The 20,313-nt window shown below is 56.2% G+C and overlaps 2 protein-coding genes across 3 annotated transcripts in view; both read right to left on the bottom strand.

The window, feature by feature from the left end:
- Window positions 1-2,424: 2,424 nt before the first annotated feature.
- Window positions 2,425-13,404, bottom strand: SHKBP1 (SH3KBP1 binding protein 1). Its single transcript, XM_045785071.2, has 18 exons — window positions 13,277-13,404; window positions 13,017-13,070; window positions 12,822-12,867; window positions 12,641-12,714; window positions 12,298-12,356; window positions 11,997-12,077; window positions 10,338-10,499; window positions 10,162-10,252; window positions 9,882-10,072; window positions 9,247-9,362; window positions 8,372-8,459; window positions 8,141-8,257; window positions 6,122-6,292; window positions 5,015-5,170; window positions 4,538-4,634; window positions 3,377-3,555; window positions 2,970-3,081; window positions 2,425-2,858 (listed from the first exon to the last, which is right to left on the bottom strand). The coding sequence occupies exons 1-18, from the start codon at window positions 13,360-13,362 to the stop codon at window positions 2,627-2,629; spliced, it is 2,112 nt and encodes a 703-aa protein (XP_045641027.2). The 5' UTR covers window positions 13,363-13,404; the 3' UTR covers window positions 2,425-2,626.
- A 402-nt stretch (window positions 13,405-13,806) lies between these two features.
- Window positions 13,807-20,313, bottom strand: part of SPTBN4 (spectrin beta, non-erythrocytic 4) — a 70,194-nt gene continuing 63,687 nt past the window's right edge. For both annotated transcript variants that reach the window (XM_045785081.2, XM_045785087.2), the window contains 6 exons: window positions 19,551-20,170; window positions 18,481-18,550; window positions 17,608-17,900; window positions 16,256-16,429; window positions 16,068-16,110; window positions 13,807-14,851 (listed from right to left, as the gene is read on the bottom strand). In XM_045785081.2, coding sequence (XP_045641037.2) covers window positions 14,693-14,851; window positions 16,068-16,110; window positions 16,256-16,429; window positions 17,608-17,900; window positions 18,481-18,550; window positions 19,551-20,170 — 1,359 coding nt within the window. In that variant the 3' untranslated portion in view covers window positions 13,807-14,692. The remainder of the gene's footprint in view (window positions 14,852-16,067; window positions 16,111-16,255; window positions 16,430-17,607; window positions 17,901-18,480; window positions 18,551-19,550; window positions 20,171-20,313) is intronic.

Here is a 20,313-nt window from a genome sequence, read left to right as displayed (position 1 = left end):
CGCACACTGTTACTGCTGCCTATAGCAATCCATGCCTCCATCCCACAGACACCCAGAACCCGGTTCCACCCACCATCCAGGGACACGCAGCCCCTTAGAGCAGTAACGAGGACACTCAGGCCTCACTCGCGGGCATTCGTGGGCAGTCCTAGCATGATGATGGAGTGCCTGACTGCCCACTGAATGTGCTGTTTTTGTGAAGCCCCCGCAATCTGGTTAACGTGGCCCTGCAGGACAGCGTGTCCTGACAACCCCCTCCACCCCCGTTGCCCCCTCCTCACCTCCTACCCTGTGGCTGGAGCATTTGCTGGGGGCGCTGCCGAAATTTCTCCCTTCTGCCTGGGATCCGGGGCATCTTCAATGCTCGTTGCTAAGCAACAGCCTCTGGCTCACCACTACAACTTCCGGGGATGGTATTGGCTTCCCATCCCCCCTGACTTTGGAGTCCCCCCGCTCCCAATCCCTCCGCATCAGTGCCAGTATCTCCCAGGCCGTTTCTATGTCATCCCTTGGATCCTGATCTGCTCTCAACCCTTCAGAACCCCTTAGAGTTCTACAGCCATGGCATTCTGGAAGCTTCCTTCCATCATGTGCTCACATGCAGGGCTTTATCCCTGGTATTAACAAACAAACAGAAAAATCTCTTTAGTGTTCCAGATTTTCTGACATTCTCTCTCTGTTCTAGAATCACCAGCATTCCAGAAACACAAGTGCTCTGGATTCTCTGGCAAGGAAAAACTGTCTCAATATTCTAGATCTGGGAGCATTATAAAACATCCCACATTATAGATTCCTGGACATCCCAACCCCCTCCTATGTTCTCAACTTCCTAACATTCAAACATCCCCCAGGGCTCTGAATGTCCTGGCATGTAAAAACATTTCCAGAGTTTGAGATTCACAGGTATTCCAGAGAACTCATGTTTTAGAATCACTCATTTCCCAATCATGTTCCAGATTCTCTGACAACCCAGAAACCCCTGCCATTACAGATTTCTTGGAATGCAAATGAACTCTCTAGTGATCTAGAAGAGCTGACATTCCAGAATGCCCCTATGTTCTAGATTTTGTAGTACTCCAGATTGCTGTGTCCTAGAATTCTCAGCATTCCAGAAACTCTGGCATGTAAAATATTCCTCCTAATGTAGATTCATATGTATTCTAGAACACTCCCTGTTCTAAAATCATTGACTTCCAGGTCCTTTTGTCCAGAAACCTCCACAGTCTGGATTCTCTGAAATGCGGGGGAGAACCCTAATGCTGTTCATCCACCAGCAGTCTAGAATATTCCTGTGTTCTAGATTCCCTTACATTCTGGACCCCTCTCTGCTATGTTACAGAAACTCTGGCATTCTCAAATTAGCATTTTCTAAAATCCCTTGTTCCGAGTCTGTCTGGCCCCCTCTCTCTCCTCTTCATTGGCCCAAGGAAAAAAGGCAGAAAACTTTCCTGAGAAGTTGCCATAGAAATAGGTATTATTTGGGGAAAAACCTCATGGATATTAAGCTGGAGTAAGTGGAACCTGTCCCACATGACCTCTCTGGTAGGAGCAGGAAAGGGATGAGACTGGGCAGCCAGGGATGTGGGCAAGGTGTTTGCCATGGCAGGGCTTAGGGTACAAATGTTAAGGATGTGGCAATCATATAGCTAACATCTGTGTTTCTGTTGACCTGCAGCCATTCATCCCTGCTTGTGGGCACAGTACCCTGATTCACCTTTCAGGAACTCCTCCTCCAATCTGTCAACATGGGGCTGATCTCACCTCCTGGCTTGCGAGGGCACAGGACCCTTGGAACAATGGAAGGCCTCCATCACAAAGGCCATAGTGATTGGCTCAGGAATGGCCATCTGACGACATTCGAGCCAGTAAGAATCAGTCATGTGATTTTTTTGCTGCTGCTAGAGAGAAAAAAAAGTGGCTAAGGAGGTACCTGGAGTCATCTTGGCACCCAGAGGGGAAAACCTGACTGAGAATGATGCATCCAGAGGCAAGCAAAGCCAAAAGATGGAAAGACATTCTGGATGAGTTTTTGAATCCCTGGATCCAACCATGCCTGAAGCCAGCAGTAAACCATTACATTCTGCTTCTTTGCTTAAACCAAGAGAGCCAGACGTTCCTGAATCTATAGCCAGACATCTGGTCGGTCCTCACCTCTCTCCCTCCCTTTCCCTGGGGGTCCCCAAACCCTTTAAGAATGTCAGCAAGGGGGCGCCTGGGTGGCGCAGTTGTTAAGCCTCTGCCTTCCACTCAGGGCGTGATCGCAGTGTTCTGGGATCGAGCCCCACAACAGGCTCCTCCGCTGGTAGCCTGCTTCTTCCTCTCCCACTCCCCCCTGCTTGTGTTCCCTCTCTCACTGGCTGTCTCTCTCTCTGTCAAATAAATAAATAAAATCTTAAAAAAAAAAAAAAAAAAAAAGAATGTCAGCAAGGTATTGGCAGTGAGAACTTTATTAGGGGAGGGTGACTTTGGCTCCAGAAAAGGGGGGACGGTGGGGGCCTAGTAACAGTGACCACTCCAAGGAGGCCCTGGCCCTGGCCCTGAACCCAGGGCTCTGACAGGAAGCAGGGAGGCCCCAGAGCACCCCTCCCCAGGACCTGGGTATCCAAAGGCACCATGGCAGCTGTGTTCAGAAGGAAGTTTCATTGAGCTTCACCTTGGGGGGCGCAAGGGGAGCTCCCAGACCCAAGGCAGGCCGAGGGGCTGGTGTGGGCGGCCGTCGGGGCTCTGGCCCACCCCGCACCAGTTCTTGGCAGCGTTCCACAAAGCTGCCTCCCCCACGGCGCCGGGCCTCAGCCTGTGGGGGGCTCGGGCTCCCACGCTGGCTGGACAGGGAGGTGGTGCTGGAGGCTAAGTGAAGACTGGGCGGGGGTGACGAGGGTCAGTGTGGGTCACACACCCCCACGCCCACCCCCGCCACCATATTCTGCCCCTCCTCCACTGCACAGAAGGGGAAGTGGAGACAGGCCTACCTGGTGAGCGAGGCCCGGGGGGAGGGGCTGGGGAGGGAGCTCCTGGAGGAAGATGGGGCCAGCTCGCACTGCTCCAGCTGCTCCATCAGCTCTTCCTCCGTCAGGCCGCCGGCTGGGGGGGCAAGGAGCTGGGTCAGGGGGGGCAAGACAAGGATCACTAGGCAAGGGACAAGGGTCGTGTGCGAGGACTGAGGTCAGGATAGGAGAAAAAAATGAAGAGGTCCAGGGACAGGGGTCAGAAGCTAGGAGGGGTGGAAAAGCGGGGGGGGGGGGGGCAAGGTAGGGTTCAAAGGCAGAAGTAAGGGGTCAGAGGCCAAGGGCTTGGGGAGGGAGACTGACGAAGGGCGTTGAGGAGAGGGGCTGGGTGGGGGGTGTCTGGGCCCGTGCTGAGGCGGGGCAGGGAGTACCAGGGGCCTGGCCGAGGCCATCCATGGCGGTGGTCAGGTCCCACATGGCCAGGCTGCCGTTGGCCTGGCCGGTGAGCAGGTAGCGCCGGGGACGGGAGCCAAGCCGCCGGGAGCCCTCACACTCGAGCACCGTGAAGGCGGTGGTGGGGGAACCGTCCACTGAGCGCACGGAGCACACCCTGAGACAGAAGAGGAGGGGGTCACCCTGGCCCTGGCCAGCTTCTCATCCTTACACCCTTCCCAGGCTGCAGACCCCACCGTAAGGGCGTCAGTTCCTGCCTCTGCAAGCACCACCCCAAGCCTCCCTATCCTTCCCCAACGCACCCTCTCTGGGTGCGGCTCCCTCCCGGATGGCTCCCGCCTGGCACCCCCCCCCCACCATGTCTCCGGTGGGATTCTCCCCCAGATCTGCTGCTCTCCCCTGGTCCCATCACAGGGAAGGCCGGGGTCATCCTGGGCACCTCTCTCACCTCCCACTGTTCTCTACCGCCAGTCTCTCCTGGGGCCCCCTCCTCCCCGGCCCTGGTCAACACTGCCTGCTCTGGCCAGACACCTGTCCCAGCCTCGTCCCTACGCTCTGGGGCTCCTATCCAACCTCCAGTCCAGTCCCCACAGTGGCCATGGCTCCCCAGTGCGCTCAGGGCAGTCTCAGTTCTTCCATCTGATTGACAGGCCCTGCCCCCTCTGCAGCCTGGCCGCTGCTCCAGCCCCCAGACCACGCACACCCCACTGGATGTCCTATTTGGTCATTCCCAGCCTTGGGAACCTTAGGGCTCCCTCCTTAAGAAAACCCTTGCAGGCCCCCTTCCCAGGCTGGAGTGAGCACCTCCTCTGGGCCCCTATAGCCGCCGGCGTCCCACCCCCTGGCCTGGATCCCTGCGCCCATGCCTCCTGCCCCCACCCTGGGGCCCTGACCACGCTGGGTCACCTGCCTGAAGTTTAGCACGGGCACCTGGGGTTTCTCCAGCTTCACCGCCACCCACACGGATCCCACCTTTGATTCCTCCAGCCCCCAAACCTAGGACCGGGCCTCGTGCTCCCTCCTAGCCCTTGCTCCTTCAAGTGTCCCTTGGCTAGGACCCCCTTTTGGTCTCCACAACCAGCTGGTATCTTGCCTTCTCCTCTGACCACCCCCCACTCCGTCTGATGGACGGTCCTCACCGCTGACCAGTGGACGAAAGCCGCACGAAGAGCTGGCCGGCGCTCGGCACCACCTTCTGAACGAACACCTGCTGGTCATCCCGCTCGCCGTAGGGGCCTGGGCCAGGGCGGTGAGGGGGGTCAGGGCCCGCTGGGGTCCCCGGGACTCCAGACCTCAAAGCTCTGCCTCCTTCCCCCCAGATGAACCCTCCAAGGACCCTAGATCCACAGGTCCCCCTTCCTCGGTTTCTGGCCTTTGGCCAGCTCAGAGAGGGCTGGGGGTCAGCCACAGTCAGTGGAGGTCAGGGATGCGGGGTGGGGGTCCTGGGTCAGGTGGCACTCAGAGGACTCGATGGCGTAAGAGAATTCAATGTGGGGGTAGCGGGGAGTGGATGGAGGTTAACCAGGCCAGCTGGGGGGGGTCAGGTGAGGGGCCAATGGAGTTCAATGGGGGTGAGGCAGGGTGCACGGGGAGGGAGGCCAGGGGTTAGTACGCACCGATGTCATTGCCGGCGCTGCAGCCGCCATGCCCATCGGCTGACTCCAGTGCCAGGATCTTGAAGGAAGCGAGCGGGGTGGAGCCAGGCTGCGTGGAAATCATGCCCCGGAAGCGAGTCACGGACCACGTGCGCACGTGGTTGTTGTCGGCACAGACTGGGGAGCACGAGGGGGGCAGCGAGTCAGGTGAGCCGTGGCATCCCCACCACCCCACCCTCTGGAGCCCCATGATGACCCCAGCAAAGGTGTCAGGATTCGGGGCCCTCTGAATTCTTCCCTTGCAGAGAGTCTGCTCTACCCCAGAACTCCAGATGGTTAAAGATCCTGTTGGCTCCAAGATCGTTCCAGAGCCTGATCTCACCTAATCCCGTCACTGTCCCTAGCCTGGTCCTGTCCATTGTCACCTCCTGCCTGGACTCCCTGCTCCTGTCCTGCCCCCAGAGTCTGTCCCCACACGCAGCCAGAGGGACCCTGCGAACACCTGTGTCAGGTCACGGCCCACCTCTGCCGACAGTGTTCCTTCCCGAGACTCCATCCCAATCAAGGTCAAAGACAGAGTTTTCTGCATGGCTCACGTCTCCCCTGCCCACGCCGCTCCAGGCACGGGGGCTCCCTGCTCCTTCTCAGATCCACCCACCACGCTCCCAGCTCAGAGCCTTTGCAATGCCTGTTCCCTCTGCTGGAACGCCTGTCCCCACCAAGCTGCTCTGCTCATTCCTTCATTTAGGCTCAAAGCTCCTCCCCCGGTGACCCTGCCACTTTCCAGCCAGTCACGCAGCTGTCTTTTTTCACAGTCTTCCTCCTTGCCTGATGGTGATTTCTATTCTGATGTATTTATTTATCATCAGCTCCACAGGGGTGGCAACGTGGCCTGTCTCGTCCGTCACTGTATCCCCTGTGCCTGGCACACAGCAGGTGCTCAAGCAATGTTTGTGGAATTGGTGAATTCCTCACTCTCGCCTGGATGGGTCCCCTAACAGGATTCTCCCGCTTCTGCAATTACCATCCCAGGTTAAAATTCTCTCCCTCAGCCCCTGGTTTCACACTCCAATCTGGGCCACCGTCCTGCAGGGAGCTGGGCAGTGGGGGCAGCCGGGCAAGGCCCACCTGAGATGAGGTGCTTCTCCGACAGCATGATCTTGGTGACGGGGCTGCGGTGCACAGTGAAGGTCTGGAAAAGCTGGGGCCCGGAGCCCACGGTCTCGGGGTGCTGGACGATGACCCGCACGCCCCCTGAACTGGTACCATAGGCGATCTCAATCCAGTTCCCACTGTCACCTGGGGAGGGGCCGAGGATGAAGAGGGACAGATCAGAAGAGAGAGAGAAGCAGAGACAGAAAGCAAGAGAGAGACAGAGACAGAGCTCATAAGACAGGGGACAGAGATAGAAAAATAGAGAAACAGGGAGGCAAAGGGAACCAAGAAACTGGATCTCAGAGAGGGATATAATGACAGACAGACACAGAGGGAAATGGGCTTACAGAGCAAAAGCCTGAAAAACATAGAGATATATAAACAGACAGATGGCAAGACAAAAAATGCAACCCGGTGTCTGAGGGACTGCCCACCCTCACCAACTTTCCAGAGGGGAACGATCATTTTGCAACGGTCAGAGACTTAATGGACCATCTTAAGGAATGAGGGTGGGTAAAACGTGGTTTTCATATTTTGTACAGCAGCTCAAAGCCACGGATTGGGGTTGTGCACAGCCACACGGACAGACATTAAACCCAGGGTGCAGTGGGCAAAAGTAAGGGGACAACTGACATATATACCCAGGACCATTTCTGCGAATTCAAAGCCCGCCGACAACACCCATTTTGTAAGGACACAAACAAATGAAGGGATAAATGACAGTGTGGTGGCCTGCGGTGGGGGGGGGGGAGTGGGGAAGAAAGGAAAAAATACGTGAAACCAGCAAGGGGCCTTCTGTGGAGGAAGGGTGGTGACAGCTGTGAAGTTAGGTGTGTCACTCATTTACCGTTGCTGGGAAAAAATGGACCGTGAGCCTTACCTCACGCCATACATAAAAGGTAATGGGAAAAGCAGCAGAGACCTACATACAAAAAGCTAAAACTGCAAAGCCTCTAGGAGAAGGCACAGGGGAAAACCTTCACAACCTGGGAGTAGGCAAGGACATCGTAAGACCCAGAAAGCACTCCCCATGAGAAAAAAGAAGAAAGAAAGAAGAAAATATATTTATAAAAGAGCCATTATGCCAGGTGAAAAAAGCCAGACACAAAACGCCGCATATCGTTATGGTCCCGTTTACGTGAAGTGTCCAGAATGGGCAAATCCACAGAGGCAGAAAGCAGACTGGGGGGGCGCCTGGGTGGTGCAGTGGTTAAGCGTCTGCCTTCGGCTCAGGGCGTGATCCCGGCGTTATGGGATCGAGCCCACACCAGGCTCTTCCACTAGGAACCTGCTTCTTCCTCTCCCACTCCCCCTGCTTGTGTTCCCTCTCTCGCTGTCTCTCTCTCTGTCAAATAAATAAAATCTTAAAAAAAAAGAAAGAAAGAAAGAAAGAAAGCAGACCGGGTTTCCAGGGGCTGCCAGGAGGGAGAACAGGGTACGACGGCTGAAGAGCTCAGGGTTCCTTTCTGGCGTGATAAGAAGCCTGTTCTGGAACCACATAGTAGCGATGCGCGCACAACCTTGTGAATCCCCTAAAGATCACTGAATTGTACACTTTACAGCGGTGAGTGCTCTGCTGTGTGAATCACAGCTCAATAAAAACAAGCAAAAAGGAGCCTATTGTTCTGCATTTCAAGTCAAGAAACCAAAACAAAAAACTGTCCCAAGTGAGAGAACTGTGAAACGTGCACTCTCTCTGCTTTATGAGCACGCCTGCGTCATGCCCTCAACGCAGAGAGGGGGAAAGAAACACAAAGACGAACTACTAGTGATCAGTTCTGCCCCTGGCTGGAGGGGCCCGCCACAGTGCAGCCCCCGGAACAGTGCTTACATACAAGTGGTGCCCAGTGGGTGTTTGTTGAATGACTAAACGAGAGTTGAATCTCCCCTTCCCCCACCCCTCCAGGTCTCACTGGGTCAAGCTACACAAGTGGTGGGGAGCCAGCTGTGGGCCGGGGCTGATGGCAGGGTGGAGAGCCGGCCAGAGCTTACTGGTTTTGGGGGTGAGGTAGACGCTGAGGGCCGTGACCCCGTCCTCTGCCGGGTCCCGGTAGAGCTCACTGACGAGAAGGTCGTTGTCCTTCATGCGCAGGGGAAACTTCTGCACATCTGGGGTGGGCGGGGAGGGTAGAGAGGGCTTGTTCAGCTCGCCCGGGCTTTTCCCTCCTCTCCCACTTTCCTGGGAAGGTTCTCCGGCACGACGGTACCCCAGCTGCTGCTCACCCACGTAGTAGATGGAGCCGTTGTCGCAGCCCAGGAGAAGGAAGGAGCCTGCTGCGTCGTAGCTGGTGATGGGTTGCACCTCCTGGACCTGGGGGCAAGTGGGACTGGCTGTGGCCGGGGGAGAGGGTGTCCCTGCCTCCGCAGTACCCCTCAGAGCACCCCCGCATTCCAGAACCCACCCAGGATTTCTAGGCCCGCTTCTCTCCAGCCTCACCTGCTCCAGGCCTATCTCCATCTGTGTCTCTCCATCTCTGAAAATCTCTGGGTCAACGCCTTTGTCTCTTGGCCTCTCTTCGACTCTGTATTTCTGGCTTTTTCTAGTCCCCTCTGTCTCTCTCTCTACATCCCTTCTGTACCCCACCGCCTTTCGGTCCTGGTTTCTCTGTCCACCCTTCCCTCTCCTGTCCCCTCTTGCTGACTTCCTCTACTTCTGTTTGTCTGTTTCCCTCCATCTCTGTCTCTCCCTCCCAAACACACTTGACCAGAGAAAGCAACACTGCAGATGTATTTTTCTTTCCACTTTGGACAGGGCTTGGGAAGGTGCAGAGGAAACAACAGACATCTGCACGTCTCCCTCTGGGTTTCTGCCTCCTACAGCATCTCCACTCCAATCCCCCATTCAGTGCCTGGCGAATCCTCTCTCCTCCTTTGCAAACCCACCATCTTTCCGATGGCTCAGCAGCCCCTCCTCCAGAAGGCCTCCCTGATCTGATGTTCCTTAGGCCTTTATCACGCCAGCACCCCCACCAGGATCTGGCCCAGCACTGGGTTCTCTGGCTCTCTCCAGACGGGGCAGGGCAGAAAGGAACCCCTCCCTGGGCCTGTACGGTCTGGACACCCAGCAAAGAGGCAGCCAGGCTGGCCAGGATGCTGACCTGCCAGTGCTTGGTGACAGCATTCCACACCCCGATGCGCCCCGTGTGGCTAGTGGCGATGAGCTGGTTCCCAACGAAGAATAAGGCCTCCACGGGCACACCGAGATGGAAGACTCCTGCGGAGAGCAAGGAGCACTCAGCCGGGACCCCGCATCATGAGGGAGAAGGGAAGGGGCAGGAAGAATTCCGAGGGCCAGAGGATTCAGTTGGGCCATGGAATCTTTACAGGATAGAGAATTCCAGCAGGAATTATAGAGGATTACACAGGCCAGATTCCTGACGGGGTGTGGAATTCTAACATGGTGGAAATGTTCAACAAGGAAAACAGAGATTTCTAATGGGAATACAGATTCTAACAGGCTCTGGGGTTCTACTGGCATGGAGATCTAACAGGGCGGGGGAGAATCGTATGCGGGTGGATTTTTCTACAAGCCAAGGAATTCTAACAGGATACAGAATTCTAAAAGGTTGGAACATCTTAATAATGCAAACAATCTTTATGGGTGTGAGAACTGTATAGGATGGATAATTTTAACAGGCCACACGATTCCAGTGAGGTAGGAAATTCTAACAGACCAAAGGTTGAAGCGTAATTCTAAAGGGTGGAAGGTTCTGGAAAAGTCATGGTACCCTACCTATCTCGGAGCCACCGCCTTCTGCCTGCAGAGCCCACAGCAGGATCTCGCTGCCCGTGGCTGCGGCCACCATCTTGTCATGCTCACCCAAAGCCCCACCGAGCACCCGAGCTGTGAGTGCCAGCCGCTCAATGGGCCAGTCCAGGCGCGGGCTGGAAAACACCAGCTGCCAGCCAGAGGCTTCCTTGAGCCTGGGGGAGGGAGGGATGTCATCAACCCTCACCGTGAGCCCTCCCCATCAACAGAGCTCGGGACTCCGACCACCACCCTCCCCGAGCACCTATAGCAGACGAGGAACTGCGTATAGGCCACAGCGATCCAGTTGTGGTGCCCACACACCAGGCGCACCATTCCCGGCTCCTCCGGTAGCCCTTGGGGGGTGGAAAGAACGGGGATCAGGGCAGGGACACAGGGGCCCCACTGGCTGCCCCAGCCTCCCAGGGGACAGAAACATACCCGATGGGGAGGGAGGGGCTCTCTCATCCAGCATTCGGCCCAGCAGCCCTGCATTGCCCAGGTTGGGGGGCATGGTGTTGCTGCGTCGAACGGGGGCTGGGCGTCCCCCTGACTGCTGGGGCCCCACTAGGCTGTGCCGGTTCCGCCGCTTCACTGGGAACACTGTGGCAGGGAGAAGGGAGCAGAGTGACGATAATTATAATAATTGTCACAATTGCCACATTGCAAGCACTTAAAAGATGCCAGATACCAGGGCACAGGCTCCTGGTGAAAAGATTTTAGGTGGCGTGGGGACATGCATTCAATGACATTGACTAACACTCCCTTTTCTGTTCCTTGGAGCCCATCACGAAGGAAGAATCACTTTGGTGCTGCCCTCATACGCTACCTTTTTAGTGTTTGCTAATCTTCTGTTTTAAGAAACAGAAGCCTATCTCCTTGGCAGGCAGCAGCACCACAACACTGGTATTTGGGGGTTTTCTTTTCACGTGTACTTATTTATGGTATAAAGGTAGTGAAATAAAACTTCTATTTAGGGGCGCCTGGGTAGCGCAGTCGTTGGGCGTCTGCCTTCAGCTCAGGGCGTGATCCGGCGTTCCGGGATCGAGTCCCACATTGGGCTCCTCCACTGGGAGCCTGCTTCTTCCTCTCTCACTCCCCTGCTGTGTTCCCTCTCTCGCTGGCTGTCTCTCTGTCACATAAATAAATAAAATCTTTAAAAAATAAAAATAAATAAAAAAATAAAAAAACTTCTATTTAAAGTGACTTTTGTGCTGGGTGCCTGGTCGGCCCGGTTGGAAGAGCGTTCGACTCTTGATCTCAGGGTTGTGAGTCTGAGCCCTGAGTGGGGTGTAAAGATTACTCATATAAACAAATAAACTTAAAAAAATGACTTCTAAAAGACAACACAGTAAAACTACGTTAAGAAAACAAAAGCATAGCTCTTCATATTTGGCAAATTTCATGAAGGTAGGTATTGACTGAGGTTAGGGAAATTGTCATAAATTGAACTTCCCCTTTTTGTTCCTTCTACACATCAGCAAAGCCTAGTGGACTACAGTTCCCAATAACCACTGGGGCATATTTTCCATGGCCAGTGGGGTGGCTGATCCAAGGTCCCATGGTGATTAGAGTCAATAACTCTGCTTTAATATTTCTCCCTGCCATGTAAAGGACCCCAGTACTTCCTAAGCTTCCCCAGAGGGAAATCAAACCTGGACTGAAACCCCCTTCAGGCTCTAGAACCCCCTACTTCTTCTTCTTCTTCTTTTTTTTTTTAATTTATATATTTGACAGAGATAGACAGCTAGCGAGGGAGGGAACACAAGCAGGGGGAGTGGGAGAGGAAGAAGCAGGCTCCCAGCGGAGGAGCCCGATGTGGGGCTCGATCCCGATATGGGACTCGATCCCGATGTGGGACTGCGCTACCCAGGCGCCCCTAGAACCCCCTACTTCTGAACCTCAGGTGGGGCTAGCTGGCCTGTTGCCTCTTTGGAAATGTTGTTTCCTACTTCCTTTCCATCAGTCCAGCCTCTAATATAGGACTACAACTCCCATAGTGTCTCAGGGCTCACAGCACAGGCCCCCAACGACTGTGACCTTATGGGAAATGTAGTCTTTAGTCCACCTCCCTCCCCTCCATCCCTTAGTTGTGCCCACCTGGTGGAGGCAGGTAACCATTGAAGAGAACGTTTCCACAAGAAGATCGGTCCAACTCCTCCCGAAGCTGCAGGCGGCGAACTGAGGCGGAGTAACTCAAAAGCTGGGACTTGGGAGGGTACTGAGGCAGATCCTATCCCCCTCCCCCAGCTCATTCTCCAAGACTTCCCCTGAGACCCAGGACCAATTCCAGTGCTCTCAGCTCTAACCCAGGCTTCTTTCAGGGGAGGGGAGAGGGAGCATCAGGAGAGCTGGAGCTCATTTTCTATGCAATGAGGATGCTAATGGGGTCCCCACTTACCCAGAGGAGTGAGCCCATAGAACTGGGCTTCGTGGAGGAGGCTGGAACCATGGACACCCCTGGGTAGCAGAATTGACTAAGGGTCAGAGTCTGGGGAGTGGGAGTGGGTGGAGAATTCTGAGGGGGAAGTTTTCAAAACTGTGCAGAGAATCCCAAGAGGTAGAAATTTTGACCAGATCAAGGTTCTAAGCAGCGATGATATATATGGGCAATGAAAATGGGTGTGTATGTGTGTGTTTGGGGTAAACTCTAAGGACACCATTTAAATAGGATCGAGGAGCTTAGGTGAGCATTCTGAGGGTAAGAAGGTGAAGACGGTGGGGTCCCTTTACCCCATGCAAACCTGGGGTCCAACTCTTTGGTGCGCAGGAAGTTGAGGATGGGGGCGAAGACGGTGGGGTCCCTGTCGATGAAGATCTGCGGGAAGGGGGGCAGAGGATGGATGGGGCAAAGAGCAGGGCTGAGTGGGTATCCTGTCCCTCCCCCTACCCCGCTGCCCCATTTCAGCTCTAGACCCTACTCACGGCTCCGGTCTCATCTTTCAGTGTTGAGATACGTCCGCTCAGAAGACTGCAGGGAGGGGACACAGAGCAGGTGTCACGGGCCAGGGTGTGTGTGTGAGGGGGGTGGGGTGGGGAGGGTGAGTGGGGGGATTAGGGTTCCCCATACCGTCTCTTCCCGCCCCCTACACCCCGCCCCAAACTCGCTCTTCCGATCACCTGGAGAAGAAGGAGTCTGGGATCCAGGTGAGGGTCTGGCGAGAGGTACTGAATCTAAGAGGGGAAAGTGAGCAGACGTGAAGGGTTGGAGGAAGGGTAAGGAATGTGGCTCCCTACCCCACGGCGCCAGTCCAGGCACTCTCGCCTTCAGCAAGAGGCGGAGCAATCCTTGATGGACAAGGATTCCCCCCGGGAGAGGCGGGTACTCCCATTCCACTCCCCGCCCCCGACGTGGGGCTTCAGGAATATCCTACACTCACCTCTTGCCTCCCACGTTCAGATGAATCACCTCCCCGGGAGGCCCCCGACCTGGGATCCCCTCGGTTGCAGGAGCCGCGTCTGCCATGGCCCTCGGGCGAGCCGGCCGGCCAGCACCCGCTTCCGGGTCTGTACTCGGCCCCGCCCCCACCGCCTGCTCATTGGCCTGGAGACACCAGGAGTCGCCGGCGATTGGGCAAAGAGCTCACCCGTCGCAGTTAAATTCTCCTCCTCCTTAAAGGGACCCGCCTTTCCTGTGCTGGACGGGGCGTACCGCAAGGCCTCTTTGGGGAAGTTTAGGTACAAGGGCTAGCAAAACATTCCTCTATCCTTCAGGTTACCATTTTAAGAATAGAATCTAGGTGTTTCGTTGGGGACATGTGTTTAGTTCCTGAAATTGGTACATACCAAGAGGACATCTAAGTGTTCTCTGCAGCTGCAGCCTTTCCCTGAGCAGCCCCCTCCAACCTGCCCCACACATCCTCCCAGGCGCAGCCCATGAAACGCGAACAAACCGGCATAGACCGTCAAAGCCAAAGGATTTATTATGGGTACATACAGTGTGCGCCTGCCACACCGCCCCACACCCCCGAGCCCCAGCGGCTCCTCCAGGCGGCCATGGGGGCTGCCCACAACCCGGTTCCCCCACTCCCTAGGGAGGTGCTCCTGCCAGAAGCATGCAGGCGGGGAGGGCTTCCCCTCGCCCCTCCCCTCACAAAGTGGCATTTACCTCTGGAGGGGGGAGGAGAGAGGAAGACAGTTTTGAGCTTTGACGCCCCTCCCATTAAAAGCCTTCGCGGATGCGGGGCAGGGGAGGAGGAGGTCGACGTTTTGCAAAAATAAACTAAGTCAGGAATTAACCGCATGGCTCTGAGACGGCAGAGTGCAGGGGCCAAGGCCCCTGCACTCCCCCTTCCCAGACAGAGATCAAGGCAGCATTGGAAGTGAGGTAAAGGCGGGGAGGAGGCGTCCCCTCCCCACCCCCTAGCACCCTGGATGGTCCAGGGGACCTCACCAGCGGCCCCGTGCCCATCCCTAGGGCGGAGAGGGGGGCAGGAATATCGCCCCTACCACCCCAGCTTCTTGGGGCAAGATCTGGAGATCTGGGCAGGGGGCTTGGCTCAACTGGCCCCTTTACCCGCCCCCCCCAACTCAGTTATTGCATAAAAATAATGGAGCCCCAGCACCTGGGGTGGGGTGGCGAGCAGGAAGGGGCCGAGATATGGCTATAGGGGCAGCAATCCCCCCACCACTTCCTGGAGTGCAGGAGAAGTCCACTCCTTTCCAGTGCCCATCTTGGCGCGTCCGCAGTGTTGGTGGAACCAGGGGCTCCCGCCCCCGCAGAAGAGAAAGTGTCTTTGTGCCCACAGTGCTGAGAGAAGGGGCGGGGATGTGTGTCAGGCCCAGGGGGTGGGAAGTCACTTCCGGCGCCCGCTGGCCCTGCGCTCCCCGACCTCTCGCTTGGGGTTGCCCTCGTCTGTGGAGGACGTGGTGGGTAGTGTCTGTCCCCAGCGGGCTATCTCAGCGTGCTCTCCCACGGAAGCGGCCACAGCCTCCAGCCAGCCGTTCATCTCCTCCTGGAGAGAGAAACAGGGCACAGAGTCCGGATTTGGAGGAAGGGAGACTGGGTAATAGAGGAGCCTAGAATCAGACTGCCCTCTGAACTTCAGTTTTCCAATCTTAAATGGGTTAATAATAATAATGCAAACAGTTACATAGCCCTTACTATGTGCCAGGCTCTGTTCTAAGTGCTTCTGTGGATTAATTCACTTAATCCTATGCAATAGGATTATATCAAATTCCCACTATAAAGATAAACAACAAAAACCAATAACATCAGCAGACATTTATAGAGCACTGACATTCACCAGACCACGGAAGTGGCCCTATATGTATCAACTTACTTCTCACAAGAACCCTAGAATGGAAAACTATTTTTATCTCCATTTTAAAAATAAGAAGGCATGGAGAGAATACAGGCCTACTCCAGAGCCTCTTGTAAGGATGAATGAGATAATAAGCATTATTATTTTCAACATCTCTTTAAACCACCTCCATGCCTGCTCCTCCTCCCCTGACCTCTCCCCTTAGCCCCAGTCCTAAGGTTCACCCTCAGCCATCTCCTTCCCTCCCACAGGCCAGCTGGGGTCCAGCCTTGCGCCTTCCCATGTGGGTCCCTGTCCTGGTTGCCTCCTGGGCTTCACACCTGCCCTCTCCCTCCCCCCAGTCTACGCTGCACACTGTTGCCAAAGGCTCTTATACATCACTGTAACCTCCACCCACCTCATCTTGCTCAAAAGTCTACCATGGCTCCCGAGTGCCCTCAGGACAAACTCCAACCTCCTCCAAATGGCTCACAATGCTCTGTGAGATACAGCCCCTGGGAACCTTTCTGGGCTCCTTCCTCCTTGAACCCTCCACCAGCACAGTTAATACTTTGCATTTCCACACCTCTAGTTCTCTGCACTTGGCAGTTCTCTCTGTCTGTATCATCCCTTTTTAGCTAACTCCCACCTCTTATCTTTCCAGGGTCTTCTCAGAGGCCAAGGCAAGGAGGATGGACTTTGTCCTGGGACCTCCAGGCAGCCCTCCTGATCTCTGCCCCACCCCCCACCCCCTGCCTCCATAGGTTAGGAACTTCCTCTGGGCTCTCACTGCCAGTGGCCTTTCCCATCACAGCCTGGTGACTCTGGCTTGTGTTTCTGGCTCACAGCTCCACTGCTCTGGGCCAGGAACCAGCTAGCCAGGTAGTTCTTGAGGTCCCGACAGGGAAGAGAAAGGACCAGATCTCACCTCATCTTTAGCCTGGAGCAAAAACTCGCTGCCATCCTGGGTCCTGTAGGAAGGGACACAGGACTTGGGGACTCTGGGGCAGGGGCCCGGCCCACCCGTCCACCAACTAGCCTCCAGGGGAGCAGGGTATTGCTGGGAGGGGGAAGTTGGGCCTCGGATCCCTCCCTCTTGCCCATTGGGGGGCTCACTGGAGCTTGAAGACGTGCTTCTTTTTCTTGTAGTCACTAGCCACCTCGCTGGTGGCCTTGTGCAGGCTGAGCAGTGGCTCCCCGCCGTGTGTGCCCCCAGACGCCGGGCCCTTGGCGTCCTTGTAGAAGCCCAGCTCCCCCTTGCTGAGCACGCAGTACAGGCTCACCCACGACCTGGGGCGACGATATGGGGCTCAAGGCAGAGTCACAGAACTCTGCCTGGGAACTCTTCATTAATACCCTTCATGGCTGAAAAGGTCCGACCCTTCCTTCCTCTGGGCCTTTGCCCTAGTTGGGCCCTATGTCCAGGATGCTCTTCCTTATGGCGTTCCTGAGCTGAGGGGAGAATCTAAGACTCTTGGTTCCAAGCCTGCTGGGGTTGCCCTTCCACATCCCCTCCCATGCTGAATTTCCTGAAGGTAAGACTTAAGCGGTCTTCTCCATAAGCCTTTGCTTGGGCATGTTCCTTGCCTCTCCTCCACCCACCATGAAATCCCCTGAAAAGAGATCTATTGGTCCAGTGGCCGGAATGAGGAATTCCTATCTCCCCATTCAGCCAAAGCCTCAACGGAGGAGGAGGTCTCTCAAGAGTGAAATACACCGAAGGTGTCCCTTTATCACCACCTTGGCCTTGCCACAAGAGACAAGGACTGCCTCAAAGCAAAATCTCAACCTGTTCCTTCCATTTCACCTGTATCTTGGGTCTAGACCTCCCTCTGCTTGTGGGCCAACACTTCCCTTTTTGGCTCCACCTCTCCCCAGATTCTGCCTCCCAATTGGACAAAAAAGGTTTGGACAACCATAAGCTGGACTCCAAGAATAAGCACGTGACTCTTTGGACCCCTATATGCGCCCCCCACCTCAGACCTCAGAGTTTGGGCTCTGCCCCCTTTCAGACCTCTCCCGCCCACCCCAGCAACAATTTGAAACTTCGAGGGTGGACCCACCCCGTTCATTGGTTGGATCACCTCTGCAGGCTCCCCCTCACAAGCTATTGGAACCCTGTAGACCGGACCCCACATCCAACTTACTCTTAGCTCTAGTTAACTCCTGAATTGATTGCTAGGAATTTGGGTTGCAACTTACTGGCACTCGGAACACTTTCTTCCGATCCCGCTCCCACCTAAGCTCCACCCCTTCGCCCACTGAACACAAGTTTAAGCCCCGCTCCTCCAGTTTATGGATTTGAGTCCTTGACGTTAAACCCCGCCCCTCTTCAGGCCCCGCCTACTCCCACCACCCTTTGGATTCCCTGAAGTTAGTACCACCCCCCTCCTCAGGCCCCATCTATTCGCTTATTGGATACTCTGAGTTTGGGAACCCGCCTTCCAAAACCCCGCCCACACGCTCACCGGTTGGACGACTTGCGGTTAGCGTCGAGCTCGCGCTTGCGCAGCAGGAAGCCCTCGTGCTGCACTGTGTGAGTGGGCGGTGGCGGAGGCGCGGGGGCGGAGCCGCCCTGGGCCGGGGCCGAGCGCGAGCGCCGGCTTCCCCCGCCCTCACCACCCTCTCGGGGCCGCGGCCGCCGTCGCGGCTTGGGCCGGTCCCGCGCCCGCGGCCGGTCCGGCCGAGGTGTCCGCTCGGGCGGCTCAAGCCCGTTGGGCAGGCGGCCTGGGGGAAGCTCGCGAGGCTGAGGCAGCGACGGCTGTGTGAAGGGAGGGGGAAGAGGGGTGCTGTCCATAGGGGGGGTGTTGGGGCCATCTGTCTGGGGGACTCGCGGGTCTGGGGGTCCCACCTGTCTTGGAGGCGAGTATGGGAGGACCTCAGGGCTGGAGATTTAACTTTTAGGGAACCCCTCGGTGTTGCGAATGAGACTGTCAGGACTTCTAGGTTTGGAATCGCTCTGGGTCTTGGGGAGGAAAGTTCTAGCTCTGTGGAGGCGGGGATGCAGGCAGGTTGGTGTCCCAGCTGTCTGTAGGAGGAATCTGGGACTTCTGTGTGTGTGTCTGTGAGGATATCGGAGACCCCGGGACTGATGTGGGAGGAGTGTGGAGTCTGTGTGTAGAGAGGGGGGTAGGAGTCTTCTTAGGCTGGTGGCCTTATTTTTCTAAAGGAGAAATTTTCAGATTGTAGGAGGCATCTGGGGGAGCTCTCCATCATCCCCTGAGAATCTCTGCAGGGTTCATATCTGGGGAAAGCAGGGCTAGGCATTGGTGTTTCTGGGTCCTGATTCCTGCTGAGGAGAGGGTTCCCCATACCCCCACCCATCCTGAGGCTCAACTTACCCCAACAGGGAGCCCTGGGCCTGCTTCTTTCTCCTGCAGCTGCTCCACAATGTCAGCCAGGGTGGCCTTCCTGGGAGGGGGAGGCCGAAAGACCCAATGGAACTGGGGTGCCCTCTCCCAGGGACCAGCCTGGTTGCCGGGAAGAGCCTCCACCTCTTAGCCTGAGATGCCAAGCCCCTGTCCACTTCCGCAGCCGCCCTTCTGAGATGCTTGCCTTACACACCATACTTGGGACATGTCTGCTGAATGGAGGCCAGAACCTCTCCTTTGAGTTTTAACTAGAGAAAAATGCAAACCGGTGTCTTCAAGCCTTTGAACTTTATGTTGTCTTCTTCTACCCACCCCCTGAGCTCCCAAGCCCCCTGAACTTGTTCCATCCATGCCCTGATCATTCTGGGTCGTCACTATCCAGTGACAAGTCTGTTTCCCCCACTGGACTGTGATCTCCATGAAAGCAGGGCTGAGGCTGGTTTGGTCACTGTTCTCCTCAGCACAAACCACACATGAGATGGGGGACTCAGCAACTGTTCATGATATACAAAATTAAGAAGGAGTCAAGAAGTCATTGTCTCCAAAACCTATTTGACCAAAGGCCTCCTTCTGGGGATGCAGCTGATTAGATCAATGCAGCTGATTAGATCACACTCTAGTTTAAACACTGGGGCCTGAAAGGCCTGAGTTCCAGTCCTGCTTCATCCATACTGAGTGATTTGCCCTTTTTGAGCCTTAGGGTCCCCATCCACAAAATGGAGATGACAGCAGCCCCATTTATGAAAGAAACTGTGATAAAGGGTCTTATCTCCGATCAGGGAGAAGATGGTTCCTCCACTAGCCCAGTAGAGAAACTGAGGTGCAGAAGGGATAAAATCCCTGTCCAGGTCACCTAAGCTGTGGGACAAGGGCCACCTCTTCCAACCTCTTTCAGCCCCAGCTTACCCCTCTGCAAAAGGAGTACCGGGACAGTATCTTAAGCAGTTCTGAGCCCTGGAAGCCCTCCCCACTGGGCCTGCGTGGCTCCTGGAGCTCTTTGCGTCCCCTTTCCCTCACTCCCCGCGCACATGGGGCCTCACCCCTTGGCCAGCTCTCCTCTGGTCGGCATCTCCTGTTCGCTGGACTCCTGTCTCTCCAACCGCCGCTCACGCCGCTCGCGCCGCCGCTCCATCTGCTCGTAGCGGCCCAGGGTGAGGCTATGTGCCGCCTCGTGCTCCGCAGACTCCTGCCGCTCTGGCCGTCGTCTCCGCGCAGCCTCCTCGGATTGATCAGCCGATTCCTGCCGCTCCGGTCGCCGCCTCCTGGGTAACTCCTCCGGGCGATCAGCTGACTCCTGGCGGTCCGGCCGCGGCCGGACCTGCTCCGCCGCCGCCAGGGCCCCGGGGGTCTCCGCCGCATCCTCTGGTGCGGCCGGCGGGGCCGGGGTCTCCACTCTCCCGGGGATCTCCGGCAGCCGGTCGATGCGCGGCTGGAGGCGCTCGGGCTTGAGCTCCTGGCGCACGTACCCCACCCGGGTCCGCACCTCCGCCGACAGAGTGTCCGAGGCCCGGCGGGCCAGGGGCTCCAAGCCTCTCTCGTAGCCCCCTGGCCGTAGGAGGGGCGCTGCCTTGGCCGCCAGTTCCGTGGGGTCTCCAAAGAACTTGCGCCCCAGCAGGGGGGTGGGGGGCTGCTTGCTCTGTTCCGCCTTGAGTTTTTCTATCTGGTAACGGAGAGGTCAGGGTCAGGTAAAGTGGCCTGTGTGCGTGGGGGGGGGGGGGTGGTCTGGGAAAACAACTCTGGGTTGTCTGCCTCCCCACGCCCTTTAGTAGTTTCTATTATTGAAAAAGCAAGGTTGTCCAGGCC

This window comes from Ursus americanus, chromosome 21 (genome assembly GCF_024610735.1).
Source record: "Ursus americanus isolate L20-20 chromosome 21, mUrsAme1.1.p, whole genome shotgun sequence".
Classification (NCBI taxonomy): Eukaryota; Metazoa; Chordata; class Mammalia; order Carnivora; family Ursidae; genus Ursus; species Ursus americanus.
Note: the sequence above shows the minus strand (reverse complement) of the source record. Positions and strands in the feature narration are given on the sequence as shown.